Source organism: Rhincodon typus, chromosome 5, assembly GCF_021869965.1.
Source record: "Rhincodon typus isolate 14 chromosome 5, sRhiTyp1.1, whole genome shotgun sequence".
Taxonomy (NCBI): domain Eukaryota; kingdom Metazoa; phylum Chordata; class Chondrichthyes; order Orectolobiformes; family Rhincodontidae; genus Rhincodon; species Rhincodon typus.
The window spans coordinates 111,011,586-111,035,176 of record NC_063336.1 but is presented as its reverse complement, the minus strand read 5'-3'; the positions used below and the strand labels follow the sequence as shown (position 1 = coordinate 111,035,176).

At 40.5% G+C, this 23,591-nt stretch overlaps 2 protein-coding genes across 2 annotated transcripts in view; one reads left to right on the top strand and one right to left on the bottom strand.

Annotated features, from left to right (window-relative positions):
• Window positions 1-23,591, top strand: part of fkbp1b (FKBP prolyl isomerase 1B) — a 249,948-nt gene that overhangs the window by 30,137 nt on the left and 196,220 nt on the right. The gene's annotated exons all lie outside the window — the stretch shown is intronic.
• The window catches only part of LOC109918852 (sodium-dependent lysophosphatidylcholine symporter 1-like), a 73,228-nt gene continuing 61,941 nt past the window's right edge, over window positions 12,305-23,591 (bottom strand). The window contains exons 10-12 of the mRNA XM_048597119.1: window positions 20,763-20,906; window positions 19,681-19,857; window positions 12,305-12,596 (exon numbers count right to left, since the gene is read on the bottom strand). Coding sequence (XP_048453076.1) covers window positions 12,545-12,596; window positions 19,681-19,857; window positions 20,763-20,906 — 373 coding nt within the window. The 3' untranslated portion in view covers window positions 12,305-12,544. The remainder of the gene's footprint in view (window positions 12,597-19,680; window positions 19,858-20,762; window positions 20,907-23,591) is intronic.

Sequence of the window (23,591 nt, the reverse complement as noted above, 5' to 3'; positions counted from 1 at the left end):
GAAGAAAGGTCTCGGCCTGAAACGTCAGCCTTCCTGCTCCTCTGATGCTGCTTGGCCTGCTGTGTTCATCCAGCTCTACACCTTGTTATCTTGGAATATTTTTGATCATAGTTTTTAAATCCTGAGAGTGGGTAATCATGATCAACTAACTGAAATCAATGTTTAATAAAAACCAAAAGAACTGCGGATGCTGTAAATCAGGAACAAAAACAAAGTTGCTGGAAAAGCTCAGCAGGTTTGGCAGCATCTGTGGAGGAGAAAACAGAGTTAACGTTTCGGGTCCGGTGACCCTTCCTCAGAATGCTTTGAGGATTACACTTAAAAAAAGCTTGTGAAATTCAACAAGCAATCTAATTAATAAAGTGAAATAATTTAAGTGATGCTTATCTGAAGTAGTCTCATCAAATCCAGCAGACCTTCAAAAAAGATAATATAATGGGTATAAATGTGATGAATGGGGTCCAATGTTGCACTAATCCACAAAGAAGATTTTCATTGACTAATTGAGATTTTTTTTTTTAGTTCTTGTGACTTGGTTGTTGCTAGAGAGACCAGCATTTAATATCCCTTCCTTGTTTGCATTAAATAGGAGGTGGTGAGTTTTCGTTGTGAATTGTTGCTGTCTCTGAGGTGAAAGTTTCTCCACAAGCTTCTTAATTGAGAGTTCCAGGATGCTGAAGGAATGACAATATATATCCAAGTCGGGCTGGTGTGTGTCTTTCAAGGGAATTTGGAGATGAAGTCATTGCTCCAATGCAATTTCTCCTCTTGACTTCTCAGTGGTGGAAGTTGCAGATTTGGGAGGAGCTACTGAGAACCTACTCTGCATCCTGTAGATAACACACATGGCAGCTGCAATGTGTCATTGATGGAGTGGGTAGATATTTATGTTTTTAGATTGGCAGGCCTTGTCTTGGATGGTATTGACTTTCTCAAGTCATGACCCATTGGGTAGTGCACTGGAAATCAAGACCCATTATTCCTAGCATCTCCACAAACATTAAATATTACTGAAAATCCTGAAGATCCTCTGAGTATCTGCTCCTTAGAATACTAGCATGCCACACCAGGTTGTCCTGAATAACATAAAAATACTCTTTAACAAGAACAGTAACAAAGTAGGAGTTTGAATTTATGTTATTTAACTTTACCCCTTTTAACCTACCACACATACAAACACACAGAGACCCACAAAGAAAACAAAAACACAAGTATTGTGAGTGGAGGAAGAAAAAGAAACCATCAGAAAAACATGAACAAAGTGTGGAGCTGGAGGAACTCAGCAGGCCAGGCAGCGTCAGAGGAGCAGGAAAGTTGATGTTTTGGGTCGAGACCCTTCTTCAGAAAGGGTCTTCTCTGAAGAAGGGTCCCGACACGAAACATCAACTTTCCTGCTTCTCTGATGCTAGGCCTGCTGTGTTCCTCCAGCTCCACACTGTGTTATCTCTGACTCCAGCATCTGCAGTTCTTGCTATATCAGAAACACATTGCTGTGACCAAAAATCACAAAACTAGATAAATTTGTTCCACAGTCCCTTTTCTTCAATGAAGCCTCAATGTTATTTGTACAGTGATAATCAATGTTTGGTTTACTGGGATCTAAGCTCTTTCTGGTTGTCTTTGGGTTTCAGAACTATTTCCTTCAGTATTTTTGAATGTATTTTCACCTGATCTTCTGACAGAAAATTTGAGAGCAACTTTACAGAGATAGGAAGAGAAAAAGATTGCTGCAATTAGCTTCTTGGACAGTGCTCTAGTTCACTCTTCCCACAGAATCTGTCTTAAACTAAAGCCCAATCAATCACCGACTTGTTGCACTGCTGAGCTCTTCTGAACCCAGAACAACTGATACAAATTAAAAGCCAATCAAAAGACTTTTTTTTTTTGGTAAAAGTACCCTGAGTGCTTCCAGATGATGCTAATTTGTTTCGACATGGTGCAGCAGAAGTAACGTTGTTTCATTTTTTTTTGGTTCAGTCATGGAATGTGGATATTGCTGGCTCTGGGTCCATCTGCTGTGGATTGACCCGCAATGCCATTAGGGAGGGAATTCCAGGATTTTGACCCAATGACGGTGAAGGAATAGTGATGTACTTCCAACTCAGGATGGTGAGTGGCTTGGAGGTGAACTTGAAGGTGGTGGTGTTCCCATGTATTTGCTGCCCTTGTCCTTCTAGATGGAAATGTTTGTGGGGTTGGAAGGTGCTGAGGATCTTTGGTGAATTTCTTGCAGATAGTACACACTGCTGCTACTGAGCGTCGGTGGTGGAGGGAGTGGATGCTTGTGGATGTGGTGCCAATCAAGCGGGCTGCTTTGTCCTGGATGGTGTCAAGCTTCTTGAGTGTTGTTGGGGCTGTGCTCATCCAGGCAAATGGGGAGTATTTCATCACACTCCTGACTTTTGCTTGTAGATGATGGATAGGCTTTGGGGAGTTGGGAGCATTTCTAGCTTCTGACCTGTTCTTGTACCCACTGTGTTAGTGTAGTGAATCCACCTGATTCTAGTCAATGATAACCCCCAGGATGTTGACAGTGGGGAATTCGGTGATGGTAACGCCATTGAATGTCAGGGTCAGTGGTTAGATTGTCTCTTATTGGTGATGGTCATAGCCTGGCATTTCTGTGGGGCAAATGTTAATGGCCACTTGTCAGCCCAAGCCTGGATATTATCTAAATCTTGTTGCATTTGACAATGGACTGCTTCAATATCTGAGGAGTCACAAAGAGTGCTGAACTTTCTGCAGTTATCAGTGTATATCTCCACTTCTGACCTTTATGATGAAGGGAAGGTCATTGATGAAGTATCTGAAGATGGTTGGACCTCGGACACTACCCTGAGGAACTCCTGCAGAGATGTCCTGGAGCTGAGATGACTGACCTCCAACAACCACAACCATCTTCCTATGTGCCAGGTATGACTTCATATGCAACAGTTAGTTTCACGTTTGTCTAAAGCTGCAAATAACTCCTTGTATTCTCCCCTTTTAAAAATCCGTGTCAATTTTTCAGCTTTTCAGTCCTTAGTCCATAAAAAAATTAAAATATGAAAAGATGTGGTGTTTTGCATATCTGTATTATTGCAGTTGCACTCAACCAGGAGGTAGTCAGTATTCCATCACCATCCTGACTTATGCTTTGTCGGTGATGGAAAGGCTTTGGGAAGTCAAGACGTGATCCACTTCGAGTAGAATAGCCAATTTCTCTTTGCTGAATTAGCCACAGGAGTTATGTAACTGGTGCAGTTGAATTTCTGTTAAATGGCCACCCAATATAGAGTAAAGTTGATGCACCACCTATCCTAACAAATTCTGATTCCATCAGGGTTGAGTTCATGAGCCTATGGAAAATTCAGAACTCTTGTTAAAGATGCAAAATTCAGAATAGAGGGTATTTGTTTTAGAGACATTCCCTCCAAGTACTGCAACCTAGACTGAAAGCAATTATCAGGACACTGTGCTTGAAAAACATAAGGACTAAAACCATGAAGCCAATTGATTTGTAATTTCATGGGCAGTTTGAGTATTTGTAGTTAAATCCTGCGTGGTGTTTCCTCAAGCTTCCAAATCCTGCATCTTAGAATGTGAATTACAATCAGATTTCACGCTGGGCATTTTTAGTTCTTGCCAATTCAGTCTCAGCTTGCACAGCTAAGTTGGTTATATAAGCTGTCCTGAAATCTTCAACATCTATAGCCCCCCAGCTGTCAAACTGACAATTTGACAGACAGTAAATGTAATTGCCTTCCATTTCAGTCCTTGCAGGATGTACGTGCACTGAGAATGGGTGGCAGTGGGAGATGCTGTGAACACTATAATTTGCTTTTGTGGCTTAAAAAAAAGATAAAAGAGACACACACATCTGCTACTTTTCTCATCTTCCAAGCTGGCAGGCATTTATACCCGGCCCTAGTTCTGATTGGAATTCAAGCTTTGTCACAACCTATCAAATAATGACTACAGTAACATCTAAAAAGCAGAAATTATCAGATAGATTATTCTAAACTTGACATTAGTTAGCCCCAAATGCAGATTTCTTGCAAACTAGGTTGCAAGAAAAACAATCTAACAGGAGTGAAAACTAGAATTCTATTTAAAAGAGTAGCAGAGATCATTTCATGTTTTACATCTTCAGAATCAAGCATGAAATGAAAGCTTTGTTTTCTTCTAATCTTCTGCTTTACATAAGTTCATGACAATGAAAATTACAACAGCAAGGAAAACTTCACAATAGTGGAGAAAAAACTATCTTCTATATATCTGTACCTTAAACATAATTTGCTGCATATCAATTGATATTATCCTGGATTTTTGCCACAACAAAGAACCTCTCCATTTTGGCAAAAATGCTAGGTTAGCCTAGAAATTACAGATCATGCTGAAGATCATTGCACTTTCCATTTTTACAGGGGCAGGAAGAAGCTGGGGGCGAGTGGTGGTTGTCTGTCAGGCACATGTGGATTACTGAGGCAGCTGGAGATTTATCAGCTGCCTTCACTCAAGTCAGATTTTGATAATGTGCAAAGTGGATCTGGAAGGAGCTGGTATGATATTTGTACATTTGTTTGGATAGCCAAGGTGAGGCAATGTACCCTTTTAGATTTGGTCTCATGACTCCACTGAGGGAGGTCAGGTGCCTTTTGAGAGCAGTCAGGCATCCTTTAAAATTGTTAGAAGTAGGCATAACCACGTTAATTAAGATAACTAGAACTGTCAATATATCTGTCAAAATCAGCTTTCAAAATAGGTAAAAACTGTCAAGTCAACCAGCTAAGAGGACCCATCTATAGATGCTGCCAAATGTGTTAAGAGGATCTGTCGAGGCATCTGTGGCACTGAGCTATCAAGGTTCACTCTTTAAATTTTTGAAAGAAATTCTTGAGGGCTAAAAGATTTTTTTTCTTGTTTTTTCAATCTGTTGACATAATCTTGAGATTTTCCATTATTGACTAGTAGTGCCTGTCTGATTTCTCAACCATCCGCTTTCACAGTGGGCTGCCTGTTCATTGTTTGATTGAGAGCCACAAGGAGTTATAGATGTTTTGAAATGGGACTATGAATTTCAATGCTCTTATTATGGGTTTGTGGACTTTAAAGAGATGTTTTGTTGTTATAAAGCATTACTTGGAGGAACGTAAATGTGGTAATTGGGTTTTTATCAAAACATAGAAGCTAGGAATAAGAGTAGGCCCTTCAGGCCTTCAAGCCTGCTCTATCATTCAACATGATCATGGTTGATCTTCTGCCTCAATACCATATTCCTGCTTTCTGTCCACACCCCTTAATACCTTTAAAATCCTTTTTTTAAAAAAAACTCTCTCTTGAATACATTCAGTGACTTGGCCTCCACAGCCTTCTGTGGTAGAGAATTGCACAGAATCATTATGCATTGAGTTAAGAAATCTTTCCTCATCTCAGCACTACATGGCCTACCCTGTATCTGAAGACTGTGACCCGTGGTTTTAGACTCCCAACCAGGGGAACATTTTCCCTGCATGTAGATTGTCCAGTCCTGTTGGAATTTTATATATTTCAATCAGATCCCTCTTATCCTTCTAAACTCCAGTGAATTTGTGCCCAGTTGAGTTCAAAACATGAACTAGTTTGTTTATTTCAATGTAGTAAAGTCTGCAATAGACACTTAGAATGTTATTTTAGGTAAATTTATTTTATTTCATCGTTGCATGGATTGTCAGGCATGTCTAAGGTGAGTTGTCATGCAGGGTATAAGGGGAAAAGGTTGTGGGTGGGTGGCATGGATTGGGAAGAGTTGGAGCTAAGGTTTGTAAAAGGGATATAAAGGGCTGTGTAAGTGGGTCCCAGGGCACATAGTGGCATGGAGAGCATGAGAGGCTGTGGAGTTGTGTTCCAGAGCAGAGATGAGCATGGAGAGTAGAAAGGTTTCTAGGGGTGGGTGCAGGTACACCGATTGGCATGGAAGGCATGAGGGGTTAGTACGGGGTTGAGTGATGTTTTCACTTTATTGCTTTCTGCAAAATAGCAGCCAGCTTGTCCCTTCCTCCCACCTATCCCCTCCTCTCACCTCAAGCCCCACCCCCATCTCCTACCTACTAACCTCATCCCGCCCCCTTGGCCTGTCCATCCTACCTGGACTGACCTATCTTCTCCCTAACTCCCCACCTACATTCCCCTTTACTGGCTCCATCCCTGCCTCTTTGACCTGTCTGTCTCCTCTCCACCTATCTTCTCCTCTATCCATCTTCTATCCGCCTCCCCCCTCTCCCTATTTATTTCAGAACCTCCTTCCCCTCCCCCATTTCTGAAGAAGGGTCTAGCCCCGAAACGTCAGCCTTCCTGCTCCTCTGATGCTGCTTGGCCTGCTGTGTTCATCCAGCTCTACACCTTGTTATCTCAGATTCTCCAGCATCTGCAGTTCCTACTATCTCTGAAACGATTTTTAAAAGTCAGGTTTGTGGGAATTCACCTGACTCATTGATCAAACGCAAGACTTTCTTACTTCTGTTATTGGATGTAGAATCTTCGATCAGAGAAACTCGGTTTGGAGTGGTTTATGATAGCACCACATTTCTGAAGCAAGTGTTTACAAGTGACATCACTTACAGGTGATATTGCAGGCTCTGTGAGTGTGCTGGTGGTGAGTTCACCTAGCAGTAAACACAGCTGTATTAGAAACCAATATAGTGCACTGAGATTTGGCCATTCAGATAATCAGACACTTAAGAACATAAGAAACAGGAGCAGGAGTAGGCCATTCAGCCTTTTGAGTCCATTCAATGAGATCATGGCTGATCTTTGATTCAACACCATTTTCCTGCATTATCCCATATCCCTTCATGTTTTGTATGTAGAAATCTATCGATCTCAGTCCTGAACATACTTGGTGATTAAATTCTCTGGGGAAGAGAATTCCAAAGATTCATTGTCCTTTGAGTAAAGAAATTTCTCCTTATCTCACACCTAAATGGTCTGTCCTTTATTCTGAGACTGTGTAGAAGACATGTCATTTAATTTTCCTAAGCTCTTAAAGGGAACGACCAAACTTAGATAGAATGGGGAGGTGGGAGGTAGTGGCCTAGTGGTATTATTGCTGGACTGTTAATGCAGAGACCCAGGTAATGTTCTGAGGTCCTGGTCTCAAATCGTGCCATGGCAGATGGTGGAATGTGAATGCAATAGAAATCTGGAATTATAAGTCTAATGAAGACCATGAATCCATTGTCAATAGTTGGAAAAGCCCATCTGGTTCACTAGTGTCCTTTAGGGAAGAAAACTGCCAACCTTACCTAGTCTGGCCGACATGTGACTTCAGACCACTCAGCAATGTGGTTGACTCTGAACTGCCCCTTGGAATGGGCAATAAATGCTGGTCTGGCCAGCAATACCTCATTCCCCTGAATGTATTTTTAAAAAAAAGCTTTCTCAAAGACAGTCTGCTGCAAAAATATTTTCCAACCTCAAGTGTGAGTAAAAAAGACCCTCCAGATTCCTAGGAGTTCTGCAAGTCTGACCTCTGGACTGGGAAAATTGGGAATAGAAGGAGGTGCATTCTTGATTTGTAGAGCTGTTTATTTTCCTGCCTTTAAAATCAATGGATATTTGTAATTTCAGCTAACCAATGACGTTTTATGAATAATGTTTACAGCTTCATTTCCATATTAATCAGTAGCAGAGTATTTAGTTATAAATATTTGCATATGTGATCTTCAATCCCATTGTTTCAATCCATCTTTTGCTCTCATCTGATACTAAAGTTATTATTACCAATGTTGTGTTACTATTGAATGTGGTCTCTTTTTGTATTCGAGGTTAAAGATTGAGTGCCGAGAGACTTCGGGTGGAACAGGAAAAATTTTTCTCAAGCCAATATAGTCTTAGCATCTCAAGTCTTTCCCTACAACATGACTTCTGTTATTACTTCAGTAACTCTCTGATGGATGGTTTCGATGGTTTTAACAATTTTTCTGTAATGAATAGCCGAAAGCTGTACACAGTACTCTACCTATGGCCAAAGTAATACAAAGTGATCATTTTCTCTTCACTCTCAAGACCATAAGACATAGGAACAGAAATTAGGCCATTTGGCCCATCGAGTCCGCTCCGCCATTCAATCATGGCTGATAAGTTCCTCAACCCCATTCTCCTGCTTTCTCCCCGTAACCCTTGATCCCCTTAATAATCAAGGACCTATCTATCTCAGTCTTAAATGTACTCAATGACCTGGCCTCCACAGCCTTCTGCGGCAGTGAATTCCATAGATTCACCACTCTCTGGCTGAAGAAGTTTCTCCTTATCTCCGTTCTAAAAGGTCTTCCCTTTACTCTAAGGCTGTGCCCTCAGGTCCTAGTCTCTCCTGCCAATGGAAGCATCTTCCCAACATCCATTCTGTCCAGTCCCTTCAGTATTCTGTAAGTTTCAGTTAGATCCTCCCTCATCCTTCTAAACTCCAATGAGTATAGACCCAGAGTCCTCAAATGTTCCTCGTATGTTAAGCCTTCCATTCCTGGGACCGTTCTCGTGAAACTCCTCTGAACCCCCTTCAGGGCCAGTAGATCCTTCCTGAGATATGGAGCCCAGAACGGCACACAATACTCCAAATGTGGCCTGACCAGAGCCTTATAAAGCCTCAGTAGTACATCCCTGCTTTTATATTCAAGTCCTCTCAAAGTAAATGCCAAAGTTGCATTTGCCTTCCGAAATATTGACTCAACGTGCAAGTTTAGCTTGAGAGAACCCTGGACTAGAACTCCCAAGTCTCTTTGCACTTCAGACTTCTGAATTTTCTCCCCATTTAGAAAATAGCCCATACGTCTATTCTACTTACCAAAGTGCATAACCTCACACACTTTCCCACTTTGTACTCCATCTGCCACTTCTTTGCCTACTCTCCTAACCTGTCCAAATCCTTCTGCAGCCTCCCCACATCCACAATACTACCTATCCCTCTACCTATCTTTGTATCGTCTGCAAACTTAGTCAGAATGCCCTCAGTTCCTTCATCTAGATCATTAACATATAAAGTGAAAAGTTGTGATCCCAACACTGATCCTTGTGGAACACCACTTGTCACCAGCTGCCATCCTGAGAAAGACCCTATGATCCCTACTCTCTGCTTTCTGCCAGAGACTCAATCTTCAATCCATGCTAGCACCTCACCCCTAACATGCTGGTCCCTTATCTTACTCAGCAGCCTCCTGTGTGGCACCTTATCAAAGGCCTTCTTGAAGTTCAGGTAGATAACATCCATTGGCTCTCCTTGGTCTACTCTTCTCATTACTTCCTCAAAGAATTCTAGCAGATTTGTCAGGCATGACCTCCCCTTGATGAAACCATGCCGTCTTTGCCCTATTTTACTATATACTTCCAAATATTCAGAAATCTCCTCCTTTACAATGGACTCCAAAATCTTACCCATGACCGAGGTTAGGCTAATCGGTCTGTAATTTTCCATCTTTTGCTTTACTCCCTTTTTAAACAGGGCTGTCACGTTAGCAATTTTCCAGTCCTCTGGGACCCTCCCTGACTCGAGCGATTCTTGAAAGATCACCACTGACACTTCCACTATCTCTTCAGCTATTTCCCTCAAACCCTAGGGTGTAGTCCATCTGGTCCAGGTGATTTGTCCATCTTCAGGCCAATCAGTTTTACTACTACCTTTTCGTTGGTGATGACCATCATACTCAGCTCTGCCCCCTGACTCTTGAATTTTTGGGATATTACTCGTGTCTTCCACCGTGAAGACTGATGCAAAGTAATTATTCAGTTCCTTAGCCATTTCCTTGATCCCCACTACTATCTCTCCAGCGTCATTTTCCTGTGGTCCGATGTCCACTTTTGCCCTTTACATATCTAAAGAAACTCTTACAGTCTTCATTTATATTACTGACTAGCTTGCCCTCATATTTAATCTTCTCCCTCAGTATTTCCTTTTTTTGTTGCCCTCTGTTGGTCTCCTGCATTCTAAAGCCCATTTATAAAATGCAAAATACTGTTGCCCTTGTTATTGTTTTATCATCCTCCACATTTATGTTTTGAACTCTAAAGAGGGGATTTTAACAGTGCACGTGGACAGAAACTGGGTGGATAAGCAGTTAAAGTCAGCCTGGGGATTTGTGACCAAGACCTCACTCACTTCGCATGTTCCAATGCTACCTTAATCTTCTGAGCAGGAAAAAGGCACTTAGAGGGAAACCGGCAGGGTCTTTCTTTAAAGTTGCAAATTAGATTTTGATAATGTCATCGGGACATGACCACTGTTTTAATCAGGAGGTTTTGCAGCAAAGCTGCTGTTGCTTTCTTGTCAAGTGAACCTAATCAAAAGAGTAATCCAGATATGCAAATGCTCAGGAAGGTCATTGTTTGAATGTTATTGACTTTTACTGGGGGCTGCAAGAGGAGTGGGATCCTAGGCCATTCCCAAATCCCCACCAGGCCACTCAGCTGAGTACTTGTGTCTGTAACCCCTCTTAGTAGCCTCCTCCTGCTCAACATTCTGCTCCCTCTGGATTTACAGCAGTGTATTTTACTTCTCACTAGTTTTGGGGCAAGAGACTGATTAGATGTGAATTGGAAATTTAAAACCTCCTCATCTGTTGAGCTAAACAATTTATTTTCCAATTCAGCACCACCCATGTAACTAGAATTAAAATCGGGACTACTTTTCTATTAGTTTGTATTCTAATGTTTCTATCCCAAAAATTTTTTTTAAAAATTCCTGTTATTGCACTCTAGTCCCATCCACTGACATACATTTACTAAGATTCAGAAGCTAAAATTTATTGTTAGCCTTCCAATACATCAGCATCTCTGCAAGATGGTGTGGGAGTTTAAAATCCCTTGGGTACAGCAATACCTGCACAATAAGAATTTGAAAGCATTATCTTTCAGGAGCTTATTCTAGTTTCTGATGATTCTTAGCCCAGCTTATTATCTTGGGAGCAATAAAACAACAGGAATAATTGCTCTTTAGCATCTTCTTGATTATGTTTGAATATTAAAAAACACAACTCAGAAATTGACCTTGAGATAAATTCTCAAGACTAGATAATTTCCTACCTGTGAATGCGGGATCTATCAGAATGCAATGAAAGATATATCTCTTTGATATCTTCATCCCTATGTAGTTGTTAATCTCTTCCAATGGTAGGAGAAACTAATAAGTCCTCTTGGTCCCAGACAGACTTAGCACGGACAGTCAGAACATAGATGTCAGCATGAGTTTTCCTGAAAGACTGTTCACCTGGACATGGCTAGTGAAGAGAGTTTGAAAGTACTTTTCCAGTTGACTATTGGCTCCTTTTTAAAATAGCACATTGCAATCCCAATATTTAACCAATCTTGCACTGTATGCAGTCTATAAACACACAAGACTTTGCTGTTAATAGATAAGCTAGGACTGAAAATCCAATTTTCATGGATCTACAATGTGTAGTTTCCTAGAATCTGGGCTTGTTGACAGAATGGAGCATAGCTGATAGACAGAAACTCAAGTGGACAACCTTGTAATGAAACCTTAAGTGCCTGGAAACACTTAAGCCACTTGTGAGTTATGGTCAGTACTCTGAGCAAAATATAGATTACATCCAATAACTTTTCATCCATTAATCTCTTATAAGATGTATGAAGATTGATTTTAACTTAAAGAGGTGGAACAAAACAAATCAGTAGTGAGTTGACAGACCATTATACTACCCAATTGATTTCACTTTCCATTAATTTCAGTCCTCTACTCTTGTATGTTCAAGATACTATGCAGTTCGAGAAATCAGCTCAGCACCACCTTCTCAGGGGCAATTACACATAGGAAATACATACTGGCTTTGCCAGCAATGTTCACATTCCTTGAAATTTGTTTTTTTAAGAGTCTTAGTGGCTAAGGATCCTCAGCATTCAGTGGCTTGCGGGAACATCATATAACAGTGATTCAGGCCAATAGTTTTCTATCTTTTGTCTACTTCAATTTGGAAGTTATTATCTGCAATGCGTATGCATCAGAATTATAAAACCTCTTCACTGATACATCACTTTAGAGTCTAGGTAACATTTTATACCAATTCACAAGTATAATGCAATACTCCAAGGTTTAATATTTCAGTTACTTTTTTTTTTGTTTTCTGTATCTTTTTACTTAACAGCTTTATCTAGTTCTCCCTTTAGTAGTTATAGCTCTTGTTGCAGTATGGATTATTTAAATAAAAAGTATTCAGAAATATTGAAAAACGTGCTCATAATGAGTTCTCATCTGAAAGAAAAAAGTAAACAGTTATCATGCAATTCATTAAACTCTGGGAATAGCTAGAAAATAAAAGGGAATACATAAATGCAATCTTTTACAATTTATTAAATTAGTTTTCCACATAACAAGTCATCCTATTTTTATATGACATAAATTCATTACTTTAGGTTTACGAAACATCTTCAGAAATTGCATTAAAAAATAAACAGTTGCAAATTCCATTGCATTGTGATTAGTGTAACATACAGAAGAGTTGCAGCAGTAATGATCCCTGCATACTCCAGAATCTATGACTTGTAGATGGTTGTTACACCTCAGTTCTGCTATTTATTATCATGTGTCCTCCATGTTTTTCAGTGAGTGACTACTGATGTGGATACTATGCCTGTAAAACAAAAAAAAATACTGTAGTATTAACTCGGTAGAAATTGCACTTCAAGTTGAATAAAACAAAATCAAATTGTATTTTTTTAAAAATATTATTTGTGTTTTCCAAATGTTTGAAGAATATTTAATGTTTTTTTTTCAGATGTCCCATATGGAAGTTCAGTAATATAATTTTATATAGACTACATCACTGAGAGTCCTCCAGCCCAACCCAATGACATCAGCCTGATGAGTATGGCATAGTTTCTCTTCGCTCTGTTGAAGTGTTTGACAGCAGGATGGGTTGTCTTTTTTTTATTTAGTGGGCCAGTGTGGGAAGGTATTTTGGGGGTTTCATAATGAGTGAGTATTAGATGGTCAGTTGGAATGCTACAAAGATCATAATGAAGTGGCATCTTGCTCTCCTGGAGGTGGTTGTTGTGGGCAAAGGTACAAAAAAAAGTCATCAACCCTTTCTAATTACAATTGACAACTCTTCAGGATTAGAATACAAGAGCAGAGATATACTGAGGTTGTATCAGGTTCTGGTCAGATCGCATTTGGAATATTGTGAGCAGTTTTGGGTCCCATATTTGAGGAAGGATGGACTGGCCTTGGAGGCGGTCAAAAGGACAAGAATGATCCCAGGGATGAAGGGCTTGTCATATGAGGAGTGGCTGAGGACTCTGGGTCTGTACTCAATGGAGTTTAGATGAATGAAGGGGAAATCTCACTGAAACTTACAGGATACTGAGAAACCTAGATAGAGTGGACATGGAGAAGATGTTTCCAGTAGTAGGAGAGACCAGGACCCGAAGGCATAGCCTCAGAGTGAATGGACAACCCCTTAGAATTGAGATAGGAAGGGAGTTCTTCAACTAGAGGGTGTGGAATCTGTGGAACTCACTGCTGCAGAAGGCTTTGGAGGCCAAGTCATTTAGTGTCTTTATGTATAGAATATAGAACATACAGCACAGGTACAGGCCCTTCGGCCTATCAAGTCTGCCCCAACTATGATGCCATTATAGGTGGGTTCTTGATTAGTAAGGGGATCAAGGATTACGGGAGAAGGTAGGAGAATGGGGTTGACAAACATATCAGCCATGATTGAACAGCAGAGAAGACTCAATGGGCTGAATGGCCTAATTCTGCACCTAAGTGTAATGGTCTACGCTATGTTTAACGGTCACCATGCGACAGGGCTGCAAACTCCCTTTTGTCTTTTTGTAGCCAACCTAAAGTGCATCTTGTTCATACAGGAACACTTCAGATAGAGTTTGGCTGCAGGAAACGTCAAACAGGAAGAATTTTTGGCAGGAGGCAGTCCATTTGAAATATCCTCCTCTTTGCATGACGTCAGGAAGGGATTGAAGTGGAACATTTCGTCGTGCATACCAGAAAATGATTAAGATAGTTGCAGTACTATTTCAAACACCATCCAGGGTTCAACTTTCCAAAGCACAGGAGTTGCATATTTTGTATTTCCCTCAATTAAAACATCTCCAACAATACTTTTTTAATCACACACAGAAAATCCAAGTTTTATACTATCTAATCTTACTTTCAGGATATCGTTAAACAGCAATGTTTCAGATTTCAAACAGGTACAATTTTCCTCGATACTTTAGGTGCTGAAGAACCTGGTTGTTGCTGGGAATGGAGGGTTTGAGTTTTTGGGAGAGGCTGGATCAGCTGGGATTTTTTTTGCTGGCGTGTAGGAGGTTGAGAGGTGGCCTTATAGAGGTTTATAAAATCATGAGGGGTATAGATAAGGTGAATGGCAGGTGTCCTTTCCCTGGGGTGGGGGATTTCAAGATTAAGGGGCATATTTTTAAGGTGAGAGGATAAAGATTTAAAAAAGACACAAAGGGCAATTTGTGTGTGGAATGAACTTCCAGAGGAAGTGGTGGATGTGGATACAGTTACAATGTTTTAAAAGACATTTAGCTAAGTACATGAATAAGAAATGTTTTGGAGGGATATGGACTGAGCGCGGTCAGGTGGGACTAGTTTCGTCTGGGATTATGGTCAGCATAGACTGGACCAAAGGGTCTGTTTCAGTGCTGTGTGACACTATAATCTCTGATTGTAGCCAAGATTTAGTTTTCATAGAATCCCTACAGTGTGGAAACAGGCCCTTCTGCCCAATAAGTCCACACCAACCCTCAGAACACCCACCCCCCTATAACCCTCCTAATGTACAAATCCCTGACCACTAGGGGCAATTTCCCATGGCCAATCCACCTAGTCTGCACATCTTTGGACTGTGGGAGGAAACCAGAGCACCCAGAGAATGTGCAAACTCCACACAGACAGTCACCCGAGGCTGGAATTGAACCCAGGTCCCTGGTGTTGTGAGGCAGCAGTGCTAACCACTGAGCCACCATGCTGTGTTAAACTGGAATGTTGGATGAACTTGTATTCATTTGGTGTAAGTATCAAGTTGCTGAAGAGGAATTGAAATTTGTGCTCGGACAACTGCTCAGAACATCATTAAGTAATTGATTTCCTCTTCTAAATTGTGTTACAGAGCCCAGTTCAAAGAGATCTTCCGCTCTGTTTGCATTTCCACGTGTCAATAATGAATGCAGCGGCTTCTGTTTATTCATTAGTGTTGCAACTGTCACAATCATATTCACGCTCATAGTGGGGTAACTCTAATTATGTGGAAGATTATAGATATAATATTTTCTAATCCACCTGTTCAGAGATATTATTACACACCTCTGGAGCAGGTGGGACTGGAACCTGGTAATAGAAACATAGAAAATAAGAACAGGAGTAGGCCATTCAGTATGATCATGGCAGATCATCCAGCTCTACCTTGTCCCTGCTTTCTCCTCATACCCTTTGCTCTGTAAACATTTAATATCTCCTCTGTAAACATTTAATATTTTGGCTTCAGATGCTTTCTGTCACAGAGAACTCCACAGGCTCACCACTCTCTGAGTGAACAAATTTATCCTCATCTCAGTCCTAAATGACCTACTTGAAATCAGGTTCTGGACTCCCCAGTCATCCGGAACATCCTTCCTCTGTTCATCCTGTTTGAATTTTACAGGTTTCTATGAGAAGCCCCCCATCCGATCATTCTTATCAATTCCAATCAAAGTAGCCGAAACTGATCCAGTCTCTTTTCATATGTCAATCCTGCCATCCCAGGAATCAGCCTAGTAAACTCTCACGCACTCAATCCTTGGCCAGAACATCCTTTCTCAGAGAAGGAGACCAAAGGTGAACACAATACTCCAGGTGCAATCTCACCAAGGCTCTGTATAAATGCAGCAAGACATCCCTGTTCCTGTACTCCAATCGGCTAGGTATGAAGATCAACATGCTACATCTTTACCTTCAGCGACTGGTGTACAAGGGCACCCAGATCTTGTTGCACCATCCCTTTCCAATCTATCACCATTCAGATACCATATATAGTCGAGCAAAAGTCGATCTCATATAAAAGTTGATGCACTATTTTTGACCAAAAAGTCTTGAATTTTCCAAATATCTCATGGAAAAGTTGGCCCTTATTCTTCACAGATAACAGATTGACATTTTGAGTTATCCTGTACATACTGGTAAATGTTACGAAGAGGAAATGATCGATGAGACTGTATGAGAGTCAAACTGAAACAATAGCAGAGAAAAAACAGAAGGAAATGGAAGAATTTGGTGCAAAAGTTTAAGACGAATCAGATCAGAGCCAGGCACTTGAGGAATACCATCATATACTTAGCTGAGGTTTTGAAATTTCTTTATCATTTTGTGTAAAAATGCCATCTAGAAAAATCAAAACATACACAGCACCATTTACAATGAAAATTATTGAAGTTGCAGAGAAGACAAATAGCTGTGTAGCAGCAAAAGAATTTTGTGTTGCAGAGAAACTTGTGAGAGACAGGAGAAAGATATCGACCCAACTTCAGCCAATGCCAAAACGAAAGTATGCCAACAGAGGTAAGCCGAGCAAGTGGTCACAATTGGAGAAAAAAGTTGCTGAGTGGGTATTTGAAAATCGTCAAAATGGAAGACGTGTTAGTCATGAAGCCATCTGAATCCATGCACGAAACAATCAAAGAAGGATGGAATTTTGAATTTTAAGGCAAGTGCTGGATGGTGCACAAGGTTCATGAGAAGGCATGACTTAGTACTTTGGCAGAGAACTGAGACTGCACAAAAGCTGCCTGTTGAACTCGAAGATTAGATATTACAGTTTCACCATTTTGTAATCAGAAATCGGCAGAAGGAAGGCTACAAGTAATCACACAGTGGAAACATGGACGAAATGCCCTTCACTTTCGACATGCCAGAGAATCGAACTGTGAACCAAAAAGGAGAAAAAACAGAGATAGTAGGAACTGCAGATGCTGGAGAATCCGAGACAACAAGGTGCAGGGCTGGATGAACACAGCAGGCCAAGCAGCATCATAGGAGCAGAGAGGCTGACGTTTCGGGCCTAGACCCTTCATCAGAAAAGGGGGAGGGGAAGGGGGTTTTGAAATAAATAGGGAGACATCATAGGAGCAGAGAGGCTGACGTTTTGAAAAAACAGTATTGGTGAAAACCACTGGCCATGAGAAAAGTAGATTTATTTTAGTTCTTTCTTGTAAGGCTGATGGCACTAAGTTAAAACTGGTGACTGTCTTTAAGAGAAAAACTTTGCCAAAGAAGAAATTTCCAAAAGGAATTGTCTCCATATGCATCCATGAAGCTGGATGGATGAAGGTGGATGTATAAAATGGATAAAAGAAGTTTGGAATCTACAACCTGGTGGACTACGCAAGGAAAAGAGTTTGCTCATCTGGGACCAGTTTAGATCACATCTAGTGAAGAATGTTGTTGATAAAATCCGATCACAAAACACTGACATAGCTGTAATTCCTGGCAGACTTACAAGTGTTTTGCAACCAATGGATGTTAGTATCAATAAGCTATTTAAGGACATGATGAGAATGAAGTGGAATAATTGGATGCATGATGGAGATGAAAACATACACGAGAGGAGGCACTATGTGGGCTCCGTCACTGCCACCGAATGGTTTGTTGATTCATGGAAGGAAATAAAAGCTGACACTATTTTCAAATCATTCAAGAAATATGGAATTCTGAATGCATTGGATGGTACAGAGGACAATTATCTATGGGATGCCATAGATGAGGAAATGGATGATGTGCTACCCCAAACTACGGACAGCGAAGATGAAGAGGGTCCATATGATGATATCATTCATCCTGATGATAATGAAGCTTTATTCGGTGCTGAAGATCTTGAACAGTGTAATTTAGCTGGATTTTAATAAACTATTTTATTTGACATATTTAATTTTTGCATGTATAAATAAAAGCTTACTATCGGTAATTCATTTTTGTTTCTATTGTCTTTATCCAGTAATTACCTGGACCGTTATTTGTTGTGTTTTTCTTCTTTATTTGTTTAGAGATCAGTTTGGCTTCTGCTAGTGACAAGGTATTTTGGGCTGCAGCATGAATTTCAGCCTCTCAAAAGTAGTACCCAATTAGTAGTCGGCCCCATAAATTTAACCTTTTAAAAAATGTCTAAAATATTTGACTTTTACACGAGTATATACGGTAATAATCTGCCTTCCTATTTTCGCTGCCAAAGAGGATAATGTCACATTTATTCACATTATACTTCATCTGCCATGCATTTTGTCCACTCGCTCAACTGGTCCAATCATACTGAAGCATTTCTGCATCTTCCTCACAGTTCACTCTTCCACTCAGCTTTGTGTTATCCGCAGATTTGGAGGTGTTACATTTAGTTCCTTCATCTGAATCATTCATATATATTGGGAATAGCTGGGGTCCAAATACTCATGCCTGAAATACCTCTCCGGTCACTGGCTGCCACTCAGGAAATGACCCATTTATTCTTACTTTGTCTCCTGTCTGCCAAACAGTTCTCTATCCTGTCTGTACATTACCCCCAATCCCATGTTCTTTAACTTTCCATGCTAGTCTCTTATGCAGGACTTTATCGAACATCTTTTGAAAGCCCAAGTAAACCACATTCACTTGTTCCCCTATACCAATTCTACTAGTTACATTCTCGAAAAATTCTAGTAGATTTGTTGAGCATGATTTCCCTTTCCTAATCCATACTGATTCTTTCCAATCCTGTCACTGTTCTCTAAATGCTCTGCTATTAAATTTTTTATAATGAACTCTATCATTTTTCCTTCTACTGATGGTAGGCTAGACAGTCTATAATTCCCTGTTTTCTCTATACCTTCTGGTCTGGAGATAGGAACACTACCACTGCACTACCTCACAGTTAGTCATACCCATCATTTATCGAGGTGAGATGGGACACCAATCAGAAAAATTGCTATTGCCATTTGTGTAACCAGGCAACTGTTTACCCATATAGTCTTGATGTTCAAGTGTTACCAATGCAACCATTTCCTTGCAATTTATTGCATGTCACTGTACTGTGGTAGCACTTCCATTTTTGATTGCAGATCAAAATTATTAAAGAATAAAATTGTAAGTACATTTTTATTGGAACAATGTTCCACCTTAGTTGAAAATTTCTGTGCCCAAAGCTCAAAATAAAGGATTAAATAACTGCATGTTATGCATTTGAAAAACTGACAGAACCACACAATACATAATATTACAATCATCTTCTGCCTTGAGTACTTAAACTTGACTTTTGAACAGCAACTGAGCATGGTGGGAGGTATAAATTAGATAGAACTAGTAAAACAAAGTGAATAATAAGTTATTGACCTCTTTATATCATCCTCTTGTATCCCCAACCCAATTTCTGATATTTAGTTACATTGACTTTAACAGAATTGACTGTCAGACATGAAATGTAATGAGTGGCCGATGCACTACCAACTGCTTAATGTTACTCCTGAAGATGCATTTCTATCTCTGAGCTGTACAGCACAGATGCAGGGCAGTTTGCCCACTGTGTTGTATTGGTTACAAAAACAAAGTTGCTGGAAAAGCTCAACAGGTCTGGCAGCATCTATGAAGGAAAAAAACAGAGTTAATACTTCGGATCGAGTGACCCTTGTATTGGTTCTTTGATTTGAGCAAACATTACAGAAGACCATTATTCAATAAATATCTACCTTAGCTCTTGGAGTGCCAACTCATTTCTCACTCGGATGTCTTCTGTTATTGGGTAAAACCGGAATATCATTAACCCAATGATAATCAGTCCTGTAGGCACTGCTGACACTAGTATTTTTAGGGTGAAAGTCACAGATTGGGACTGGAAACAAAGTCCAGTTGCGTAGCCTGCAAAACTAGGACACAAATATCATGAAACATTTTTCTGACACCTACTCTTTACTTTGTATTTCTTATGCTATGTTATCTCCTGGATTATTATGATCTTACAGTTCTAATTGCAGATAATTTGTACTGATCATACAGTGTAAAAGTTCTAATGCTAGTTAGATGGATGAAGTTACAGTCAAAACAACCGTAAGTCTCTAGACAGAATAATCTACAGGGTTTAATGCCAGTCAACTATAAATTGAATTAAAATCATCAGAATCCCAGCTAACGTAATAGTTTATGAAGTTTCCTAAGTTGCTCAGTTTTACAAAAAGCCACAAGGATGTTGACTTCATGCATCTCCTAACAGTTAGTTTCAAAGTGAGACTACAACATGTCTTCTCAATTATTTTACATGGTGTATCGATGGATTGATGTCCGGACAAAAATAGGCCATTTGACTCTGCCATTCAATGAACTCATGATTGGTCTGATAATTTGTCAGTTCCATTTTCCTGCCTTTTCCTCTTGGATTCCCTTACAGATTTGTCTAACTCAGCCTTGAATATGGAGAACAAGTAAAACGATTATCAAGAAACTACTATCAAGAGGGAGTCTAGGCTGGCCTGTATGGCACTGATGCTGGGGAGAGATGTTTCTAAGGAAGTCGAATTGATATACATAGAGTGACAGAATATTAGGTTTCATTCTCCATCCAACCCTGTTAACCTTGATTCTGGGCTAATTAAAGTTGAACATCACATTCATTTTCATGGATATACATAAGCACAATACACAAAATCTCTTTTTAAAGGGGGTTTCTTCCTTTAAGCAGGTGACACTACTTACCTTCCATCATCAGTTGGTGAGATAATGTTTGTTTTAAGGAAGGAAATAAGGTAAACTTAACAAATGTGTTTGAATCACTTACTGAAGGCTAAGTGCAGAGAATCCCAAAGAAACTCCATTGGACAACTTGGCGAAGAAGACATAGAATGAGCAGAATATAGTTTCCAGTCCCTTTACGTGTGGGTTTTCAAGTCTAAAAGCATCAATAACATCAGGCAGCATAGACCTACAATGAGAAATAAGCAGGTCTAAGTCTACAATGAGGTCTGTAAAGTCACCTCTAATGTATATAATGTCAGGAATGCTAAACAGAATCTTAGAAATTATCATTCTAGTTATAGATACCAGTTGTAGCATATGAATTTTTGATAATATGACTGCATCGCCAATAAAATTGACAAAATGGCCATGCTGTTTAGCATCCCACCTGGCAGAATTGCTGTGTGTGAAACAGACCTAGGATTCTGCTCCAGTATCAGATGGAAACACCAGATGAGGATTCGGTGAGATTGACTATATATGGCCGTGGGGCAGATCTCCCAACTTTGGCACAGACTCCCAGAAATTAGTGAAGAGGCATCTGCAGGGAAGACAGAGTATGCCTTTATCCTGTCCTGTGCCTAGTTTGTAGTCCATCCAATATTACTCACATTAGACTTTTCCATAGTACTTTAAAGAAGCTTGTTGCAGCATAGAATCTATACAAGACATTTTAATGAAACTGAAGCATTCATTTAGCATTCCAATCATACGCAGCTTTTATGGAATAGCTGTGGAAGGAGGGACCGCTCCAGCTGATGCTTTCTATCCAATTCTTCCTTTTTTCCTTCCCCACCAACAGCTCCCTCAATATCAGAAAAGCTGCAGTCTTTCACTGGTCAGAATCCAAAACTGCACACCAACCCTCCTTCCCGCAAGATTTACAGCGTGTCAGGAGTAAAACAGCACCAGTGTCAAAAAAAAATTCAATTCAGCTGACATTGAGTTATTGAGCTGGATCAGTGCACAAGTGCTCATAGCACCTGTTCCATAGGACCACGTTACTGACCCACTGAAATAGAGGAGTATAAAAAAAATTAAATTAACGTTATGAAAAGTTCAGGGGTTGTGGATTTCCAGGGGGTCTGCTTCATGAATGTTGCAGAGTTTAATCCTCACCTGCCTTAGCCGAGAGCAGGCAGACCCTCTCAATTGTACAGCTAAGGTAGTCGCTGCAGTGCTATCTGCCTCAAACTACATGGAGATTGGCACCTTTCCCATTTGATGGTAGAGGGCAGGTCTTCATTTCTTCCTCTGCTCTCAGTACACCAGCTGGATAATTATGACAAGGTAATCAATCACTTCTGAAATACGTTTTACCTTTTCCTAATAAGTGTCCAGCACATTTTTGTAGCCATCAGTTGTACTGAGATCACCTGTCAATTGCCATGTGTTACTAAGCTCTACGGGGGTGGGGTTAAAGGGTCAAAAGCCCGCAGGAAGCTAGAAACAGTGCAAGAAGCATAGTTTTGAAACAGGAGAAGGAGCAAAGCCGACTCTTGAATCCATAGAAAATGATTGGAAAGAAAAGAAAGGAGTAAATTCCACAAAAATAAATCAAAAAACTGTAGATCTGAAATGGAAAGAGAAATTGCTGGAGAAACTCAGCGGGTCTGGCAGCATCTGTGGGAAGAAAGCAGAGTTAATGCTTTGAGTCCAGTCACTCTACCTAAGAACATTCTGATAAAGAGTCACTGGACTCGAAATGTTAACACTGCTTTCTTACTACAGATGCTGCAAGACCTGCTGAGTTTCTCCAGCAATTTCTGGTTTTGTTTGAGTAAATTGCGGATCTGTCCTGATTGGAAATTTAGAGCCAAGGCAATTAAAACTTTCTTTGCAAACAGATCCAAATAAATTACTACATTTTTGGGTAACAGCTGTAAGATCTATTACAGTGAGGTAACTCACTAATGTTGGTTTGAGACGTAGAAAAAAAAAGTTATCCTAAACCACCCTGTAAAAAAGGAAGTTCTGGAGAGAAATACATTAATGAGATGGCAATAACTGTGTTATTCACAGAATCATAATGGCTTGATGAGCTGAACAGCTGACAAATGCACCAATTTTCTATAATGGAGACACCTTACTTACTAATTTTGGTGGACATGTCTTTGAAGGATTGTGGATACCTGGAATTTGATTTTTAAAGAGATTGCTGAAAGGAATTTGTTAACTAGCCATTTGCAGGTAGTCAAATCTCTTGTGATAGCTGAGATAGTAGGAACTGCAGATGCTGGAGAATCCGAGACAACAAGGTGCAGGGCTGGATGAACACAGCAGGCCAAGCAGCATCATAGGAGCAGAAAGGCTGACGTTTCGGGCCTAGACCCTTCATCAGAAAAGGGGGAGGGGAAGGGGGTTCTGAAATAAATAGGGAGAGAGTGGGAGGCGGATAGAAGATGGATAGAGGAAAGGATAGGTGGAGAGGAAACAAACAGGTCGAAGAGGTGGGGATGGGGCCAGTAAAGGTGAGTGTAGGTGGGGAGTTAGGGAGGGGATAGGTCAGTCCAGGGAGGACGGACAGGTCAAGGGGGCGGGATGAGGTTAGTCGATAGGAGATGGGGTGGAGGCTTGAGGTGGGAGGAGGGGATAGGTGGGAGGAAGAACAGGTTAGGGAGGCGGGGACGAGCTGGACTGGTTTTGGGATGCGGTAGGGGGAGGGGAGATTTTGAAGCTTGTGAAATCCACATTGATACCATTGGGCTGCAGGGTTCCCAAGCAGAATATGAGTTGCTGTTCCTGCACCCTTCGGGTGGCATCGTTGTGGCACTGCAGGAGGCCCAGGATGGACATGTCATCTGAGGAATGGGAGGGGGAGTTGAAATGGTTCGCGACTGGGAGGTGCAGTTGTTTATTGCGAACCGAGCGT